General features: G+C 39.3%; 1 protein-coding gene across 1 annotated transcript in view; it reads right to left on the reverse strand.

The window, feature by feature from the left end:
• Window positions 1-1,377: 1,377 nt before the first annotated feature.
• nr6a1a (nuclear receptor subfamily 6, group A, member 1a) overlaps window positions 1,378-20,753 on the reverse strand; it is a 29,867-nt gene continuing 10,491 nt past the window's right edge. The window contains exons 2-9 of the mRNA XM_079568285.1: window positions 16,881-17,111; window positions 16,097-16,152; window positions 14,343-14,503; window positions 9,953-10,186; window positions 7,642-7,896; window positions 3,054-3,175; window positions 2,308-2,460; window positions 1,378-1,597 (exon numbers count right to left, since the gene is read on the reverse strand). Of these exons, the coding sequence (XP_079424411.1) occupies window positions 1,467-1,597; window positions 2,308-2,460; window positions 3,054-3,175; window positions 7,642-7,896; window positions 9,953-10,186; window positions 14,343-14,503; window positions 16,097-16,152; window positions 16,881-17,111 (1,343 nt within the window). The 3' untranslated portion in view covers window positions 1,378-1,466. The remainder of the gene's footprint in view (window positions 1,598-2,307; window positions 2,461-3,053; window positions 3,176-7,641; window positions 7,897-9,952; window positions 10,187-14,342; window positions 14,504-16,096; window positions 16,153-16,880; window positions 17,112-20,753) is intronic.

The raw sequence follows: 20,753 nt of genomic DNA on the forward strand, positions 1-20,753 counted from the left end.
CGGCTTTGTCTTTCTAACATGTGCGTTTCTGTCACAGAGAATGTAAAGCAAGTCGAAGGTACGTCGCCTCAAGCCTGTAAACCTGGACTGAAGATTAAGCCTGTCCAGCCACACATGGTTTAAACTGGGTCATTAGTCGATTTTTTTTTTCTTACATCCCTTAGTTTTAAAAAGTTTAAATATCTGAATGGACTGTGCAATATACTGCTTTTTGGTCAGCCAATCAAAAAGCAACATTTTTCTTCTTTTTCTTTTTTTTTTTAACCTCAACTATGACGTAGACTGTCTGTGGCCCTAAACTCAAAGCAGCTACGCTAGGATCCTGGCACCAAAGGCAGCGGCGGAGGGTCGAAACTCTCTGCCCTATGCATATATATTCATATAGATTTGTATGTGCACGAGGAGTCTGCGCGTTTAGCAGCATTTCCAATAAGATCTGGCCACATGTTCTAAGTCTGTCCAGCAGAGGCTCCCCCCCTTTTATGCAGATTGATTCACTTCTCACCCTGATCCTTAGTGGTCAAGTTGAGCTTCCAGCCCGTCTATGGGCGTTGGAAAAGATTTTGCATAACACTTTGGTCAAAAATAATAAAACTAACAGCAAACCTAGCTATCCTCCTTTCCCTTGAGACAAAGGGCCGGCTCAGTTTTAAATACGGTTATAAGCGTAGTTAATGTAGCAATGTTAATGTCGGCCTGTTGTCACTTCCAACTTTGTAAGCCATTTTTACACTTACGCAGATAGTTTAAATGGACTACATAGCTCACAGATTTTCATGTAAAACTGAGCCATCCCTTTAGTCATACAACCCCAATCTATGATTGTAAAAAATACCCGTATGCTCCTAGTTTTTTTTCTTTCTATTGAAGATCCCACAGATCCAGCTGTCACTTAAACTGATGGAATGTTCAATGGATAAATCTGCCTCTTTCGTCAGGCGGACAGCGCGGCCACATTAGACACTGATTTGTAACAAATCACTCCAACAGTTCGTTCAGTGATTGAGGTGCAGGAGCATCCGCAGGCGTTTGGGTTTCAGACTGGGCCACTCTTCGATTAAGAAAAAGAAAACCAAAATAGAAACAACTTCCTGAGGTAGTCTCAAAACACTTGTCGCACGTCTGTCCGCCCGACGGGATAAAATAATCTATATAATCTTCTTTTAAGTCTAGCTCTAACTATGGCAACACACTGACATGTTCAGCGAACCAGGTGATGTAAACCCCAAAGAGCAATGCATCTACGAGCATCTCTTTTGTACAGAAGCATGTGCACAGTGTAAATCAGCATACATTCAGCTCTGTCGTGTAATAAATATATAAAGAAACAAGTTACAAAAAACAAACTACAGCTGCTTGTCACATTCACAAAGAGGGGAGACCAGGCCCTCATTTGTTCGGTCTGTCGTGGGATGGGGCGGGGCAGGGCAGGGCGGGATGGGGTGGGGGGCTGGGGGAGGATGGGATTAGTTTCCCGGGACAGTGGTCACGCCGGGCGACTGGGCGCTCTTGTAGTTGTTCAGGCTGGATTTGCAGGAGTGCAATACTGCTTTGAACAACAGGGGGAGCTGTTCCAGTGGGACATTCACCAGCTTGCCTGAAAATCAACACAAAACTCACTGTTAGAATGAGGATTTCCTTGGAGCAGAAGCGTTTCTCAAAGTATCAAAGTTTCTCTACTTTGAAGATGTTTTGAGTGGAAATTTGCATACGACAGAAGGTTAAGCCTTGGCAATGGCAGCTACTCGAATGCAACTTCAATCAATGTTACACAGTTTTCATTTTTTATTGTAAAGTCCAACATAACAATTCAAGGTCAGTGTATTCCTTCAATCTACCAGTGCCTTTTGTTGAGCAGTCTGACAGCGATCAATGGAAATTCTTACAAAGCCTCAATCATATTCTAGTCGACGATAAAACAATAGAGAGCACAGGTGTTTTTGATGAATTTCCAGTCACACAGAAATCTACTAACTTCTGATTTAATCAAACAATGGAGCAGCATTTAAGTCAAGATTATCCAGTTGGTTAAATTAATTGAACTAATAATTGACTCTACAGTGCAACATACTGTCTACAAAACATAACAGTCACATAAAAAAAAAAAATCAGATGGAAGATTTGAGTTACAAATTCGCTAAGAAAGTTGAGGATTTGTAACGGGAGCAGTGGATGAAACTAATCGTCTTGAACGTCTGACTGGATCACGATCCCTGAAGCAGTGAGGGCATATCTGAAGTCCCAAAGCTTCTCCTCCTCTGCCCAGAATGATTCATCAACGTAATCCAGAGTAGCACTGTGACTTACCGGCGATGCAGCGGATCTCGGGCAGACACATCATGATTTCAGGGAAGCGTTTGGGCTGGTGCGGGTACTTGTACTCGGTGTAGTCCTGGCACACGTACCAGTAACGCTTGTTCAACTGCTCCAGCTGGGACACGTTGGACAACCCGCGTATATCTGCACCGGGGCGGAAAAAGCAGACATTTTAGAAATATACAAGGCCTTTTTTGATAAGCAGACATAAGATTTAGACCATGTTGGTTTTAGTCGATCTTGGTTCAGATGGTGTTGAGAGCACTTCCAGCAGGAAATAAATCAAACCAAAAAAGCTGGATCATGAAAGTTGTAAGTTGGCCTGTCACGATAACAAATTTGAAGTCCGATATATTGTGGCAGGAAAGTGTCGCGATAAACTGTACTATTGACTTTGATGATACTAGATACTGTCAGCTCTTCAGGCATAAAAATAACAGTAAAAAGTGCATCATCACATCTTAAAATACCACACAAGCTGCAATAAAGAAAAAATAGGGGGGCAATGCTAAGAAATGTACAGACGATAAACATCCAGCCCAAAAATATATCGTTTATCTGTTATTTATTGAACGATAAGTCGATATAGTGATTATCGTGACAGCCCAAGTTGTGCCGTTAAAACTTCAATGCTTTATTCAAAAAGACAAGTATTCAGTGGTAACACTCCTTAAAATGTGTACAATTGTAATGCTTTGCTAATGCCTCGTGGGAAAGTTTGCACACGTTTTTCTTACCCTGATTGAGAAAATTGATGGCTTTCATGCAGGCATACTCCTCATTACTGATCTTCAGCTGGTGGAACTTGCGGTACAGATAGATCAGGCGCTCCATTACCTCCATGCCGTCTTCGCTGAAGCTAAAAGGAGTTCACAGCGGTTAATATACGGCATGTAGACATCTTATGGACAAATAAATCACTGCTTTCAAAATTAAAAACCAAGTCAGGTTAATCCTCCACAGTTTCACATAGGAAATCTGCAAGATGGCAAGTCTTAAAATCCCCAAAGTTGATCTGCTTCACTGACCAAGGCAGAAGTTAGGGAGGCCATCTGTCAAAAGTGCTAAGCAAACATCTTTATGATCACGTCCCAGAGGTGAGTAACTGCTAAGAATAGCTTTGAGGCACAGAACTTTATACTTAACTAATATTTCATTTTTGTATCAATATAGAAAAGAAGTTAATCATATTCTGCCAGGACATTTTCTATCTTGGCATTTGAAACTTACTACAGTTTTCTTGACACTATTTTTTTTTATGAATTATGTCTTTTAGGGTTTGCTGAATGCTCAATAACTCTTAAATTAGTAGTTCATTCTTAAAAGGTGCATTAATGAACTTTTAATGCAAAAACAATTTTTGGAACAATTTCCAAGAGCAGAGAAAACCTACAAGAAACCCTTAAAACAATCAATCCTGGAGTGAGGCCACTGGGATGGAAAGTAAAGGCGCCGTGCCAGGCTTAGCACCCATACAGCTGCTGGGAAACTAAAAGGTCAAATACGCACACTAATGCAGACTAGAGGTCGACCGATATGGGTTTTCCTAAGGCCGATGCTTTTGGATTTTTATTGGCCGATGCTGATATGCATGGCCGATATTTTTGGCCGATTTTTCTAAATGTCTGATCTATAATCCTGTAAAACAAATACTTAACCGATTTTATTCTATTACTTAAGGTGATTCAATCATAGTTTCTGTCCCAGCGTTGATTAGCTGCCGTTAGCATTAGCATGCTGCCATTAGCATTAGCACTCTGCTGGCGTTTTGTGCGCCTATCAAAAATACAGCATGTCCATACTGACTTTGTGAAAGTTGTAGCTAATCAATTTTCATTGCAATGTTTCTCTGTTCCCCCGAGTCCTCGGAAGTTGTTGGAGGACGGTTTTACCTTCATTTCACTCTTCCCAATGCAAAAAACGAGAAGTCTCTATCATATTTGGTCCCAGAGATATCGGCTTTTATTGGTGCTAGATCGGATGATGGCTGATATTGTGAAATCCCCAAACAACAGCCTGATCAGCCAAGCAATTTTGTGCAGCCCTCAACTCTCTTTCCATAATTTAGCAGAGAGGCACCATTACCATCCCGTGCATTTCTCAGTTTCATTTTTTTCATTTACTTGTTTTCAATTATTTGTTTATTTCATTCAAAGGTGACATTAAAATATGTACAATAAAACTGCTAAGTCATTTGAAGCTTGAATGAAGAGGAGCAGGGAGAAGAGCAAATTCAAGTTATACTTGAATATAAGTATAAATATATATTTTTTTCAAATAAAAAGTTCCATTAAGCACCTTTAACTTCAATAACACATTTCTAGCATCACATATATTCACAGGGATGACTTTAAGCATATTTCAGAACATATTTCAGAGCATATTTCTGTCACAGCAATGGAAACAGCAGCAGCAACCAGCCTGATAGTTCACGGCTCAGAGGTCTTGTCCACAAATGTCTGTCAAATTATTATTTATTTCAAATTTCAAGATTACAACAACTAACAAATCCCTTGACTTTCAACTACAAATTCGAAAAGGAGTGAGTAGAAGAACTTAGTGTTTATTTATACACACACTCCTGAAGAAAATACTGAAAGGCAACACACATTTTATCCCTTTACTAGAAAAGAAAAAGGCATAGACTTTAATATGGAAAATTGGAAATGTCACATTTTTAGTTGTCTTGTCGACACTGCTTTGCCACCACAATGAACATAAATCAGATTTTTACACTCATGGTAACCCTAACACTTACGCAGTATTTAAGTGGCATTATCACCAAATACATTTCTTGAGAAATTACTCTCATTTGAGTAAATATTTTGGCTGCCCGTCCCACCGCTCCTAATTCCCCTTCATCAACTCTCTAATCTTTATGCTCAACAGTATCAACAAACTTTGCCACTGTAAATCAGGACACGCACTCCTACTGTGCTCTTAAAACAACAGCGCTGTATATTAGTCTAACATGTGTCCGAGGGGCAGATCATTTCGGCGTGATTTAGATCTCGAATATGCTCCTCTGTCTAAGCGCGGGACGGTGCTGGCCCCTGCACTGTCCTGTGGAGTCCTCCCTGTTCACGGACCACTTCCTTGGCCCAAATCCAATCATAATACTTTAGTTAAACTTTAAAGTTCACAGTCAGGCCTTTGCGAGAGAAAAGGAGGATATGTTGGCTGAGCTCCAGTGGATAAATCTAGAGTTTATTCTATTATTTAATAAAATGTTCCCAGTATTCTGGCCTTTAATTAACCAGGTTGAATAGAGCTAAACTACACAGCAGTAATTTTGATAATAACATTTAGGAATAGGAAATGAAGAAGCCAAATCAGGTAAACACCGACATGTTTTGCTAACCACGATACAGGCAAAATGAATGAGTCAATTTGGCTGCACTCGAACATGTGTATTTATAGGAATACATTTCGCAATTTCTTGGTATTTCCATGACAAAAAAAAAAAAGGATAAACTGTACATATTTACTGTTACACAAGTTAGCAAGAGAGGGCAATGTTATCTTATTATTTTTTGTTTGTTACTTGACATTTATGTAACATGAAAAGTCCTCATGACAATCAGAATCTCTTATATAGTCTTGGCTCTGGAGTGCATTCTAAAGTAAGTGTTTTCATATCAGGCATTCAAACTCTAAAAGGGAAAGGTCTACAGGGTCCAGGAATCTAACCCAGACCTTGTTGTTGTTGTGAGGTAAGAGCAACACTGCTGTAAATCTTTCTCTTCTTTAAAACAAAACTCTCTTCAATTTTTAGGTTTGCGCAGAGGGATTTTTCGATATCTACTTCCAGACCTGATTTATTAAACTTTGAACCACAAAAATTAAAGAATTTTACATTATAGCTCCTCTTCTCCTTGAACCGGCACTTTAACGTGGTGGAGGGGTTTGAGCGCCCGGATGGTTGCCGACCAACGACCCGGCAATGGACAAGTGGAAGAAAATGGATGGATAGATGGATTATAGTTTATTCATTTACTAAAGATATTTTCAAATTCATTCTTTTTAACTAATATGTCGACAAAATAAACCCACAAATTTAAACATGGACCCATACATAGGGAAGAAAATGAAAAACCTATATATATATATATATATATATATATATATATATATATATATATATATATATATATATATATATATATATATATGCACAATATTGACTGTGAATTTATACTGTTGAATTGGATGTGTTGAAAAATAACAGTGTAAAATTTGCAATAAAACAATTAAAATACATAAATTCACCATATTAAATGTAGATGAAAATCCAAAGGTCATGAGCAATCGTTCCTGTATGACTGAGAGCCGAGAAACAGGATATTTCCAATTGGTTTGTGTCTTTTGTGGGCAGGACTTATAGCAGAGTAAACAGGAGTTGACGAGTCAAATCTAAGACTTTTGATTGGTCCCTTGCCCTATTTGCTGATCCAAAGTTTGACTCGACTCTGGATCGGTTGCTCAGGCCGCAGTGTCCAGGATGTTCTGTGTGAATTTTCACTGCAAATTTCACTCTCTGAATTTCTACAGTTGAATTGAAGGGCTTGATTTTTCAAATATTGAATATTTGAAGGGTGAATTATTTTCTACTGTGAATTTTACACTCTGAATTTAGACTGTTGATTTGGAAACAATACAGTGAATATTTTAACACTTTTAATATTTTTTATTTCTTCATTTTGAATTTAAAATTATATGTAATGGACATTGCAATAAACAATAAGACAAAAAAAAATCTTCAATGTGTCCATTTATAATATTTGGATCGAAAAATATTGGCAATTTATACCCATTAAAGCATTTTATTAAACAAAAATTGCACTCTATTTTTTCCTCATATTTATGTGTGTAATCTAGAATTTATTAAATATATATATGACAGTGTCTCACCTATAGTGCTCAAGACAGAGTGAAATAGTGCTCAAGACAGAGTGAAATAGTGCTCAAGACAGAGTGAAATAGTGCTCAAGACAGAGCGAGTCAAAACAAGACTTAAAATAGTTCTCAAGACAGAGCGAATCCAAACAAGACTTAAAAATGCATATAACTGAAAGAATTTTATCTACACTCTTGCCTCTTACTGTAATTGATTAGTTATATGTTGATGTTTTTTATTGATTGTATTTGTTTTTCTTATATTTTATGCTGCTTTAACTGTGAAGCACTTTGAATTGCCTTGTGTATGAATTGTGCTCTACAAATAAACTTGCCCTGCCTTGCCTTCGTAGATTTAAATTCATGACACTATATTCTCTTGAACCAACTTTTTTCTTTTAATTGTGTCGTCAGTTATGTGACTCTCACCCCTGCAGCTCCTCGTCCGACGGAGTGTATTTGGCGGTGACGTCGGCCAGGTCTCCAAAGATCTGAGCACTGTAGATGGTGAGGCAGGACAGAAGGATCAGCTCCTGCCAGGTGGAGCTCAGCAGGCAGGTGTAGTCCTCGATGGACAGCTCGCAGAAGAACGGCAGCTTCTTGATCCATGAGATCTGACGGAACAGAAGCTCATCGGCCAGACGGCACAGCAGGGCAAACAGCTCCACCTGGGTCACCTTATACCTGCAACGACAGCACCATGACTGCGGGTGAGGAAGATGCCAAACTGTTTTGTGCACATAAAAAGCTGTGAGTATACACGAGAGAAACCTAAAAAGAACCTAAAACGTAAAGATACTTCAGACAGACTTTTGCAGATTTTATTTGACCTTTAATTAACCAGATGGTGTCGATTGTGAATAGGCCTCACGATCACTGAATCTGAAGTTCGATATATTGAGCCATGAAAATATCACAATAAACAATATTTTAAGACCTTTTAATGCCATAAAATGACAGTAAAACTTTGTTTGAAAAGTACTTAATCTCAAAATATCCCATAATTATCCCATAATTAACATGAAATACGATGTAGTACAACCAAGCAAAAAGAGACAAACATACGTTACAAATTACAAAAATGTGACATAAAATGCAAATAAATGCAGAAACGAAAAATACTGAGCCCAAAAATGTATCATTTATTGAACGATGAGTTGAAATAGTAATTATCATGCCAGCCCTAATTGTAAACAAACACTCATTTATGAAGACAACTAGGCCGAGAGGCAGCAATGCATTTCAACTGAAGGCCTAAGAGTGAAGAAAACTCAGAGGAGCACAACATGACGCCGGCAGGTGGGACAGCTCATTGTGAGGTTAAAGGTACATTATGCAACTTTTCATGCGGAGTTCACATTTATGAGTATTTTACATTGTAGTGACCCAGCGGCTGTATGAGTGGTCAGCATGGCGCCTTTACTTTCTATCACAGTGATCTCTACAATGCTCCAGGATCAATTGTTTTGTAGGTTTTCTGGTGAGAGGGTCTGACAGCAGTGAAAACCACAGCGGTGAAAACAAAAAATTGCGATGGAAAGTGAAGGTGCCATTAATGACCACTAACACAGCCGCTGGGTCACTCACTACAATGTAAAATACTCACAACTATAAACTTTTTTTTCTAAACTTTATTTTCATGTGCTGTCCTCCTTTTTTCACTTGTGGCAGATTATATAAATTTTGTTTTTTCTTATGGTCCGAATAAAAATATTACTTCATTCATTCATTATAAAATAAGACTATGGGAATAATAAATGGCAGTTTAACTTGCCAATATTACCACATTTTGTTTGCTTTATTTTTTTTTTATATACCATTATGGAGCAGATGACAATTTCACAATATAGTCTGTCACACTGGTGGTACAATCCTTTTAGGTGGTACTCTGGCTGACCAGATGACCTTACACACACAAAAAAAAAAAATAAAAAAAAATAATAATAATAATAATAATAATTTGAATGATGTTTTCATTAAAATGTTTGAATTTGACAATTTTTTGACAATTGAATTTCAAAAGACAATGTTGCGTGTTCTAAATAAACCTAAAATTATCTCAAAAATATACATTTTTACTGAAAAAATATATCTTTTCCTTTCAAAATTATGCTAAAATAGTATTCAATATCACCTTCCTTTTCAAGCTGAAATAGTTCCCCGTACCCCTGGTCGATAAACACTGCTCTAGTGTGTCCTAGGCTTAAAAATGCAGGAGTACCAAACCAAATGGGGAAATGCTAATAAATGTACATACTATAAACATCAAGCCCAAAAATATATAGTTTATCTGTCATTTATTGAACGATAAGTTGATATAGTAATTATTGTGACAGCCCTAGCACCTACACCTGTATTTACAGACAAAGAAAGAGGAAAAGAAGTAAATCCAATTGTTAGTTGCAGTTCAGACTCAATGCTAACTTTTCAAACACATTTCCACAAACAGGGATGAGTTTATTTGACAACTGACGGGGTCACTTTTCAGGGTCACTGTCACAGAAGTGCTTTAAACTAGATTGCGTGTTCATGAAAATGATACAAATGCTTTACAAATAGTTGCAACATATTTTTTCCTCATTATCTGAGTCTATAATATAGTGGAGGGAAAAAAGATTACATGTAGTGCCTAAAACATACTAAATTAACAGAAAAAAAGTCACAAAAAAAAAAACTATACTGATTCTGATACTTTTTATTCAATTTAAAGCAGCATTTATGTGTGAATTGATCTACTGACCCGTCCTCAATGAGCATGGGTGTGGCCAGGGGGCTGAGGTCCTCTGCTGCCACCAGCTGGACAACCAGAGAGTGTGACTGGGGGTACACGCCGTTGCGGGGCTGAGGGGCCAGCAGACCGGACTGAGCCGCGTAGCTGAACAGGTGGGGGATCAGCTGGTAGTGAGCGGGCATCGACGTGTTTATGTACTGGTCCCTGAGAGCCGCGGTGTAGCCGTTCATCTCCACCGAGCGACTGGAACGGAAGGAGAGAGGGGAAAAGACAGAGAGAGGATGAGGGCGGGCCAAAGGTTAACAGGACATGACGGAGGGATGCACAGCTTAATAAATTAGAACTGATTACATCAATCGATTCTGATAAAACATACCCAGCAATTACCTTTTGAGAAAACAACAAATTCAAGAATAACAGACATTTTTTAATGTGTTGGTCGAGGTCAAGATAACAGGGTTTTTTGGAAATACCTTTTGCCAATTGCAACTTGTGATTTCGATTGCGATTAACCTGGTTGCCCTAAAGTGACACAATCTTTTTCCAAATATCACATAAAATACATCCATCGCGGTATCTACAGGTGCCAGCAAGTCCGATTTAATGCTTTTTAATCCCTAAATACAAATGCAAAGAAAAAGAAAGAAAGAAGATTTGTAAACATTTAATCAAACAGGGGAACGATGGGAAATGTTGCTATTTAAATCTAAATTGGACATGCAAATCTGAGGAAAAGCTTGTGTAAGAGTCAGCGTCATTGCAGTAAGAACTGCGGCTGAATTAATTTTAGACCTTAGTTTTTGTGTTTTTGACAAATGTATGCCGTAAAATCAGTTGAGCAATGACATTGTTGCGGGTTCTGTCAACATTATATTTCCGAAGAAATGTAGCTCTAATGCCAGTTTGAATGACTTTTAAAAGGCCACCATTTTGGCATTTTTCATTGAATGACTTTTAATGCTTGTTAATGCCCTGCAGAAACCCTGTCAGTTTCAACTGTAGTGTGTTTCCAACAGTGAGACATGAAGCGTAGTAACTCCACCCTCGTACATAATAGGTTGGACATTAACAGGGTTTCTACAGGTGGCAGCAAGTCAAATGTATTGCCATGTTAATGTCTACATGCTATTTTTTTTTAAATGCCATTTTAATGCCACATATGCAATTCATTCAATCAAACAGAGGAAAGAGGGGGAATTTTGATATTGTTTTAGACCAGTGGTTCTCAACCTGGGGGTTGCCAGATAAATTTGGGGGGTCACCAGATCATTTAGATAAAATAGACATATTTTCATTAGCATATAATCTGTTGTAGCATGTTGTAGCATGTGTTTGCTATTTTACCAGAGTGCCATTATTTGTTCGTAGTTTGATGAATTTAATTTCAGCCATTTGTTTTTTATCTTTGTTTTTTAAAATTGTGGAATAGAATAGAATAGAATAGAATAGAATAGAATAGAATAGAATAGAATAGAATAGAATAGAGCTTTATTGTCTGTTCCAGAGAGCAGACATTTGTCTTTCAGCACGTTATTTGCCATTATTTGTTCGTAGTTTGATGAATTTAATTTCAGCCATTTGTTTTTTTATCTTAAAAAATAAATAAAAATATTATAGAGTAGAATAGAATAGAATAGAACTTTATTGTCTGTTCCAGAGAGCAGAAATTTGTCTTTTGGCTCATTGAAAATCCAATATGCAGGCTAATGTTCATATTTCTCACGGTGTGACCCGGGCGGGGGTCACAAAGCCCTTTACCCGTTATAATGGGGTCGCGGCTCCAAAAGGTTCAGAACCACTGTTTTAGACAATAGTTGTTTGTGATTTGACAAAAGCACAGAGAAAGAATAGTTGAGCAATGGCATTGAGTGGGTTCGGTCACCGCGGAGAAAAAAACAGTTTCCGATTGAATGCTTTTTGTGTCAAATTGAGTGACTTTTAATGACCTCTGGAAACCCTGATTTATAGTTGTCAATGTTAATAGTTTGCCTTGTAAGATTACTTTACATACTTAATTATTGGAACACAATTGTGTGAACGTAAACCAATTACAAATATGTGTATATGGTTAAGCAAAACTATATCGTCTCGCTATAACTTGTCATGTCATATGTTATCATTCCTAACAGTGATTTTAGTGTTTTCTGTGAGCCATTAAACAAACTTTTCCCACTTTGTGCTGAATAACTCGAGCAGAAATGTGAGCAACCTTTCCATGGGAGAAATACTAAAGACTTGTTCTTTTTCTCAAAAACTATTTATGTACATTAGGCCCTAGACAAAACGGCATTCATCCTGAACCAGCCATGACATACCAGTGTACTCTAAGACGCCCGGCATTCTGTTACTGCTGTTCATTTCTGTTGAGATTTCATCCGATAAGACAAACCCCCCCCACCCCCCGATCCGAGCGGCAATCAGGCAGCGAGACGTCTCAGATAAGCCTTGTGTTTATATGAATTAGCAAAAATATATGCCGCCAAGCCAACGAGACAATGTTCGTCCTTGATGAGAGCAGATAGACAAAAAGCGTGTCTCTGTAGCAAAAAGCAGGAGATAATGCGGCGAGATTGTTACATGTGCGGCATCGGCCGCGAGGAGCTGCGCATTCAGGAGGTTTTTTGAATGCCTGATGAATGCTTTAACGAAGGACTCGCTCGGATGGGAACGGGGCAGAAGACTGTCATGGCCGACCCATTGTGTTACTAATGAGCAGAGTTAAAATTTAAAGATCTTTTGGTTCCTTTGTTGATCGTGGTTTAGACTTTCCAGGGCATTTTCTGTTCGTTTGCAAACAAGGGCTGGGCGAGTTTGGAGAATGATCATATTGATTGGAATTTCTGAGCAAGTTTCATGAATAAACTGGCAATTGATTTAAGCTTCAGTCCACAGCTCACATTTTAAAAATGGGTCCAGGAGCATGAGCTTTTGAGAGAAGAGTTACATGTCGTACATACAGTACCTTAATATTTGTGGTATAAAGGAGAATATTAAAATTGTCGTTTTCATTCAATACAATTAATGTTTGCATATGATACGACTTTCAACCTCTTAACTCCCACCTGAACCAAGCACATTTTCTCCAAAAAACGAGGATAAAAGTGACAAAAGAGCGACAAAAAAGTGCTGGAAAAGCAACGACAACACAATAAACAAGCGACAAAAACTTGACTAAAGAGTGATGAAAATGCAACAAAAAAGCCACAAAAGAGCGACAAAAACGTGAAACAATAAAGCAACAAAAGCATAATAAAAATGTGACGAAAACACAACAAAAACGTGACAAAAAAAGCAAAACAAAAACAATGAAAAAAGAAAAAAAAGACGAAAAAAACAACAAAACACTTTAAAAAAAAGAAAAAAAAAGAGAAATGTGTCAACAAAAAAATGACGGTACTTTTTTTATTTGACCTTTATTTTACACAATGAAACTCATGGAGAATCTCTTTTTCTCCTTTCAAGAGTTTTGTAGGTCTTAGCATTCAAATGAGGTGTTACACTAGCCTATAGACTGAAAAGTCACAAGTCGAGAAGCTTTTAGATTTGGGTAAAGCCAAACTGGAGAAAATGTGCTCGGTTAAGGCGTTCAGAAGAGGTTAAAAAGTTTACGTTGCTAATGAAGCCACTGCACTGTGCAACTTGTATTTGATACATTGACAATACAGATGATGGCTGGGGGCGTGAGTTTTGGCTCAGAGTTGGAGGCAATTGGTGTATATTTCTACATAACATTCTTCATTTTCCCCACTTTCTTTTTTTTGTTGAAAAAAAGTCGTTCTTGTGCTGGAGCATCTTCTACTTCAATTCTTGATTTAATGACTTACTTATGGAGAAGAAACAGCGGCTCAGAATTTAGTTGAATTCATTTTAAACATATCTATCCTTTTTGAGCATTTGTTGTATTTTGAATTATCCATATTTTACGGGTAAATGACTATCGAATATTACATTCACCTAAATAAAATCCATATACAAAATTAATAACAGCATAGATTTAAAGGCCAGATGTTTCGCTACATTTTTGCTAAAACATAGTTAACACAATTATATTTTGCTAAATATTTTCCCCAGCTTCCTTTAGTTAGTTTCACTTTCTTATCGGACACTGCAAGGAAGTGATATAGATGAAGGCAAACAATTTAAACTGTTGCCGTGCCGACCATGTTATGTCAATGGAAAACGAGTGAATCAAAACTTCCCTCTGTCACTTCCTGTCAGTAGCTTAAAAACTCCAATAACAATGACTTTTCTTCATTTAAATGCAGCTTCACGGAAATAAAATGATAATTATTACTTACAGCAGATGTCATCCAAGTCATATTTTCAAAAGCCTTAAAACCTGTCATATGCACTTGGCACATTAACTTGCCTCTCAATAGTCAAAAAAAAGACTACTCACTTGGATGACAGAGTAGAGGCAGGCGAAGGCTGGTTCCCCTCCGACGCTCCGTTACTGGGAGAGCTGTGGTCACTGTCGCCGTTGTTACCCCAGGGCAGGTCCGGGGCCTCTTCCTTGAACTCCTGCCCTGACATGATCCGCTCGATCTCCTCCTCTGTGATCTAAAAACACAAACACAAATCAACAAAATCGCAGTCTATTTGTCCGAGTTGGAACAGTCTCATCTTCTGACCGCTATATAGATACAGGTGGCATCTCTGGAACTGCCCATATATGGTCATGTTTGAAGCAGTTGAGGGGGAAAACAAATCGGAGAAAGATCTAAATGTTCTACTCCAAAACTACTTTAACAAATGCTGAATTATGAATATAGTTTTCTACAAAGTAAGATACAGAGGCAAGGATAGGAGCAAAGTGGTTCAACAGCCCATAAATACATAAATAACGGAGAATGCTAACATAACGCTCCATGTTGGCATCATGCTACATGCTAACGACCGTTTATATTCTCATCAAAAATGTATCAGGTCTTTTGTGTCATTAGAGTATGTTTTTATACTCCTGTATATATACTCCCGCTTTTACTATATCGTAAGCCCACACTCTGGTACACGGCACACAGAGGATTACACGACGTTTTGAAAGATTGCATGGTCTAGAAACCTTCACTCGAAAGCAAAACACTTACTACTCTTCACTTCCAATCCCTCAAAAAAACGACAACCAGAGAAGACAAAAACACAAAACAAAGCCAGGGAGTGTGGACGAAAGAGACACACTACATTTGTGGTTAGTGAAATGCTGACTTCTTTAATTTTTCGTATAATTGTGTTTGAAAGCTCTTGATGTGTAGTGGCCTTCTCTGTTGGAGTGCAGTCATATTGAGAAGCCACTGCCTCATAAAAGGTTCAAAAATATTAATATTTCACCAAGATGCGACAGTGATGGAGCAAGAATAATCAGTTTTTTTTTCAAATAAAATAACAATATTAATCATAAAACAAACGCAAGACTTAATCAATTTAGCGTTTCAGTGACTTTTTCCTGCTACCAACACCAATCTGAGCACTTTTTCCCCACTCAAAAGATGTTCACACACCTCTGCCCTCCATCAAGATATCAAACAGCTATCGGAGCAAGGACATCCCCACACAATGCACCAAGTCAGAGACAAAAGGTACAAAAAAAATAAAGCAAGCAAACAGGTATGCGTTGGTTGGTTGCTTGCAGAAAGCCGAGAGGCACGACGACAATTTCCAAATCCTAACACAATAAAAAAGGCAGACAAAGGCTATTTAGAAACGCATTAGCATACCAGAAAATATATGTGGTTTGCATCGCTGACTAAGGTCACGGCACTTTCATCGCTATCTATTCATTCCCTGCATTAAGCGGGGAATGAAAAGCATTTTGCTCCATATCAACGACAGATCAGCCTCATTATCGGGTCCATTTACTGAAGGGCGCTTAGCCTGGTGTCAAACATTTTTCTAACCGTGTGTGCGTGCGGACTGCACTGGAAGACAAGATGGCAGCTTTGCACGTATTGTGTTTGTGCGAGTGTACGGTGGTGCAGCAAATGCCAGGGCTAACTTCTCTTTTGCCATATTCCTGATCACCCGCAGCAAAACACAGAACCCCCCCATCATTTTAGTAATATTTCTTCCCCAAATTGCAGTGTTCATTTATTGGGTGTATATAAAACCTGTCAGCAACAAACACCAGGATCAAGGGTTATTAAAATGAACCTTTACCTGAACGGGCCCGATGCTTTTGTTTCTCCCTCCCGGCATGCCATCCTCCCTGATGGCTAAATAACAAACACAAGATACAGTTTAGAGAACAGTTCATTTGACTCCTACATTTTGGTCATTGCTCAACCTAGGGGCTAAAAAATTAATTTGCAGCAATTTTACAAAATAAAATAAATAAATCATCCAATGTTGGTTGCTTGTTTAACAAAAGGTGTAAAACAATTTGCAGAATTTTAGAAACAGCATACTGAGATGAAGGAAAAAGCATCATAAATTATGGAAGTCTCATTCAATTCTCCACATAGCCACTAGAGGGCTACAGCGCTCTTTAAAATCCACAGTATTTGTGGGAGCAAATTCAGGAGCATAACATCAGCGCTCCAAGACAACGAGAATTGTCTCAACTATTTCCCCACTAGAGGGCATCATTTGACTTTAGCAACGTCACCTTTATGGAGGGAGCATTAGCTTCATTAACATTAATATGTCCCAGCCAGGGGTGCTGCACTCTGGGAGTATTCAAGCATTAGCAGAGTGTACTTGAAAGTACTTCATATTAACACTAAAAATAATCTCAACATTACTATATATTTATATCTAGAAAATGATACATTTTCTATGGTTTAATAGATATTGAACATATAATAATTGCCAATGTACTACTAAGCATACATGTTAGTTTAGTCTACCCTACTTAAAATAATTTAATAATCAAGAGTTAGACTGTAGTTTTAGGTGCTCCATAAAGTGCTATCTTTATGGAGAATAGCTCCAGGTCCTGTACCTTTGCGGTTCATCCCCATCTGCAGGCACTTGAGCAGGCGGCAGTACTGGCAGCGGTTGCGTTGCTTGCGGGACATCTCGCAGTTCTTGTCCCGGCTGCAGCGGTACACGCGCTTGTTGCAGATGCTGCGCTTGAAGAAGCCCTTGCAGCCCTCACAGGAGATGATGCCATAGTGCAGGCCGGTGGCGCGGTCTCCACAGATAAGGCAAGTGCGCTGGTCAACTGGATCATCTGCCAACGAGAGAGACGAGGAAACGTTTAGACTTACTCGAACCAGCTCAGGCCAACAGTGCGGCTTAACACTAGCGCTGTTAAGGCAAGCTTATTTATACTTTGTTAAATGTGTCCACTGCATTTGATCCCATCCTTCAATGCCACTCGGGTTTTAACCTATTGCGCATATTTCAGGTTGATTGAACCACGGACCTTCTGGTTGTGAGGCAAGGCTGCTCCCAACTCAAGACACCGACCAAAAAAAACAGTGTTGCAAGAACTAAGATCAGACTTCATGTATGTCTGATCAACCTACTTGAACCCTAAAAGCAACAAAAAGACAGCAAAAAGTTAATTGACCGATTAATCGTGAAAATAATCTATAAATTCATTAATTAACATAATGGGCGTTAGTTGCAGCCCTATACGCCGCTAATCACTTTCTGACGTGTTGCGCAGGCTTTCTAAAAAACATGGTGGGTGTGAAAAAAAACCTCGCTGAAGGCATGATTTTAATTGAGATCATGGGGGCGGTTAAGGCTTAAGCACTAGCCGCTGCAGCTAATCCATGAGAGTCTTAAGCTCCAACTCCCCATTTGGAGAAGGTGGAGGTGTAACATAGAGCAGAGTGAACGGAGACAAGTATGGGGTATGTTTTATTCAGAGGAGCTTGATTCGGAGCCAGCCGGGTGAAATCACTCCTCTAAAGTGTCTTCTTTCGAACATATCCCTGAACTGACTGAGGACTCTCTGAGCTGAACGGTGCTGGAAAAAGATCTACAAGCGTTTTTTTCCCTATGCTGTATTTATATACTCATATCGACTTCGCCATTTGCTTTTTTTTTTATATATATGATCAGGCGCCTTTTTACATTTGAGCGAAGACGGAAACATGACTCAAACCCGACAACCCGAGTGTTACGAGCTTCCCTTCTCTGGCAGCCATCCCGGTCCTCTCATTACACTTTCCAAAACTCTTGGGTTTCATTCTGGCTCTGCGTCTGCTGAGCTCAGCCCTCTCCGTCATTAACCTTCGCCTTATTTCCTGAACTTTCTGCTGATCGCGACGAACGGTGAAAAGTTGTACAAGACGGGAACGAACGAGTGAGCCTGCTTAATTCGGACCACATGTACCTCGCGTTTAGAGTGTGTGTGTGGGTGGGGGGGGGGGCTGATCGGACATGGGTGGATTTAGGAGGCCGCGAAAACAGTAGCTGGAATGATGGATTGTTTGAACCGCGATGTAAAGAAAGAAAAAAAACCCCAACTCTTTCGTAGTTGATCAAAGTGCGGCTGAACACCATCTTTTAGACCCAAGACTTGTTCGGCTTCTGCTTTCGCCGATCATGGAGGTGCTCTCGAACAGTTCAGACAGTGATCTGGGAAAGCTGTTCAGATCTCTCCTAATCCCTCTCTACCTCCGGGACACAAAACCCACTGAATCAAACCGGCCTCACACTTTAAGTCGATGCGCATATTCTTTGCTGTCCTCCGCCGTTAAGCTCTCGCGCTCTGTAAGAAGCTCTCCTCCTCTCTCAGCAACTCCCTCACTTTATTTCTATTTCCTCCCCCCCATACTACTTTGCAGTAGCCCCATTTCGACAGGAAAGGGACGGAACGTTTTTCTGGTGTTTCCACAGCCAAAAATGAACCGTTCGACGCCCCAAAATGGAGGTCGAACTGACCCTAGATCCCTTCAGCCCCGGGGAACTTAATGTTGAGCTAAACTTGCTCCCATTTCTGTTTTTTCCTCATTTGCTTCGATGCATCACACCACTGTTGCAACTGCGTGCTCTTGCCAGGTGTCCACAACGCTCAGGTCGAAATCCAGCTCTTCTCTCTTGGCCCCTACTTCCTCTCTCTTTTGTCCAACCCACTATCTTTGTCTCTCACTCTGTCCTCACCCCCTCCTGAGGCCAGGACTCTATGGTGACCAAGAAAAGGCCCTTTTTTTTATGCCTGAAGCCGGGCCGGCTCCAGTGAGAGGAATGTGGCCGGGGGCAGGCTGGTATCAAACATGTCTGAAGCGGGGAGATACAAGATGGAGATGCGCCCTGACTGACGGGTGCTTCCTGGAACTGACCACTCACTCAATGTCAGCTCACTTGTTCACTACTAGGCTGACTCCAATTATTGATCTGAAGGGTAATGTAAAATGAGAAGACGAAGAGTTTTCCCAGCAGAGATTGAGAATCTTGTTTCTGTGTTTAATGGCTGGATTGCTTTTTGGTCATCTGTCTTTCTGGGAACCCCTGAAGCTGTGACGAGGGAATATAAATAAATCGATTTGAATTAAAGGGAACATACCATGCAGAACACCTCCTTTTTTGTACTCATAGCAGTGTTGGGCACATCGAGTTGCCTTGTGTAGTAAATAAACATGCCTTGCCTTGTAATAAAGTAGTCATTTCACTTCATTCATGCACGTTTAAATAATCCTAAGGCTGGTTCTTCTTTGGCAGCATATATTACCCAATTTTGGACCTACATTGCATTGCGCTTCACGTTTTCAAAGTCCATAAGTCATCACACAGACCCATTCAGAATGTTTTTTTCATTTCCAATGCTGCCTGCAGTGGGCGCCCCAGCCCAACAGCCCTCAATCAAACTCTTCTAAATATATAGACAGCACACATTTTACACATCCAGAAGTTGGCAGAGAAGAGTTCAATAAGAACAGCTAAACAAAGACATGAATTTCATGTTTCAGAACTTGATCACAGAGGTCTACAACACAAGGTTAGCAGCTTTTGTACAAATTAACACAGGGACGGGGGCAACCCATGAACAAATTTCCTTTTACTTGGTATTCCAAACATTGTATTTAACTTACTGACTGCACTGACTCCGAAGGGCATCTTGCATGCTGTGAACATTTCTTTGATTTGTCCCTCGATTTGAGTTTCCATTTATATTTATATTTAAACAGAAATATAATCTGCATACCCTCTATTGCACCGTTACATTTCACTACAAATTTCACTACAGTAAGTAACAATATGCATGCTGATTTGGCACCATCTTACCAAAGGGGTTAAATACAAAGGACAAAGCTCCTGGATTTATGAAGACATGTCACCACCACAGCAGCCATCAACAGCCTTTGTCACTTTGCAGCTGCAACTTAAATCTTTAAACTTCCTGTTACTAAGCAACACCAGCTCCATCCTGAGCCCTTTATTCTTCAATCCAACGAGCTCTACGTGAGAGGTGCACATAAAAGGATCCTAGAGGTCTGAGAGATGGACCAAAGAGTAGTGACCGATGCTGCTGCCAGATGATGCAACGCAACGAAAGGTCCGCGTGAAAAGTGCGCATTCGAAAACATTTATTACCGCAAAGTTTCACAATGTTGGTCAAGATTATCCCAAGACATTTGGAGTGGGGTGTTGCATATGTTCATGGACTGGGAAAAGAAATGCCGTATGTTTACGACAAAAAATATTTAAATTTAAAGAAATGTAAATAAATAAACATGTTTTAACTTTTAGTGTAAAGATTGAAGTTGAAGTTAAGATTATAATTATTATAATTTCACAAAATATGACACAATATTGCTTGTCCACATTCAGCATCTACACATTCAGCATCTGTGACCACAAAGCCCTGCAATATACATGCAAAGAAAAGGCTCCTTGGGTGAGGAAAACAGAAAATGGC

This window comes from Gobius niger (genome assembly GCF_951799975.1).
Source record: "Gobius niger genome assembly, chromosome: 1".
NCBI classification, from domain to species: Eukaryota; Metazoa; Chordata; class Actinopteri; order Gobiiformes; family Gobiidae; genus Gobius; species Gobius niger.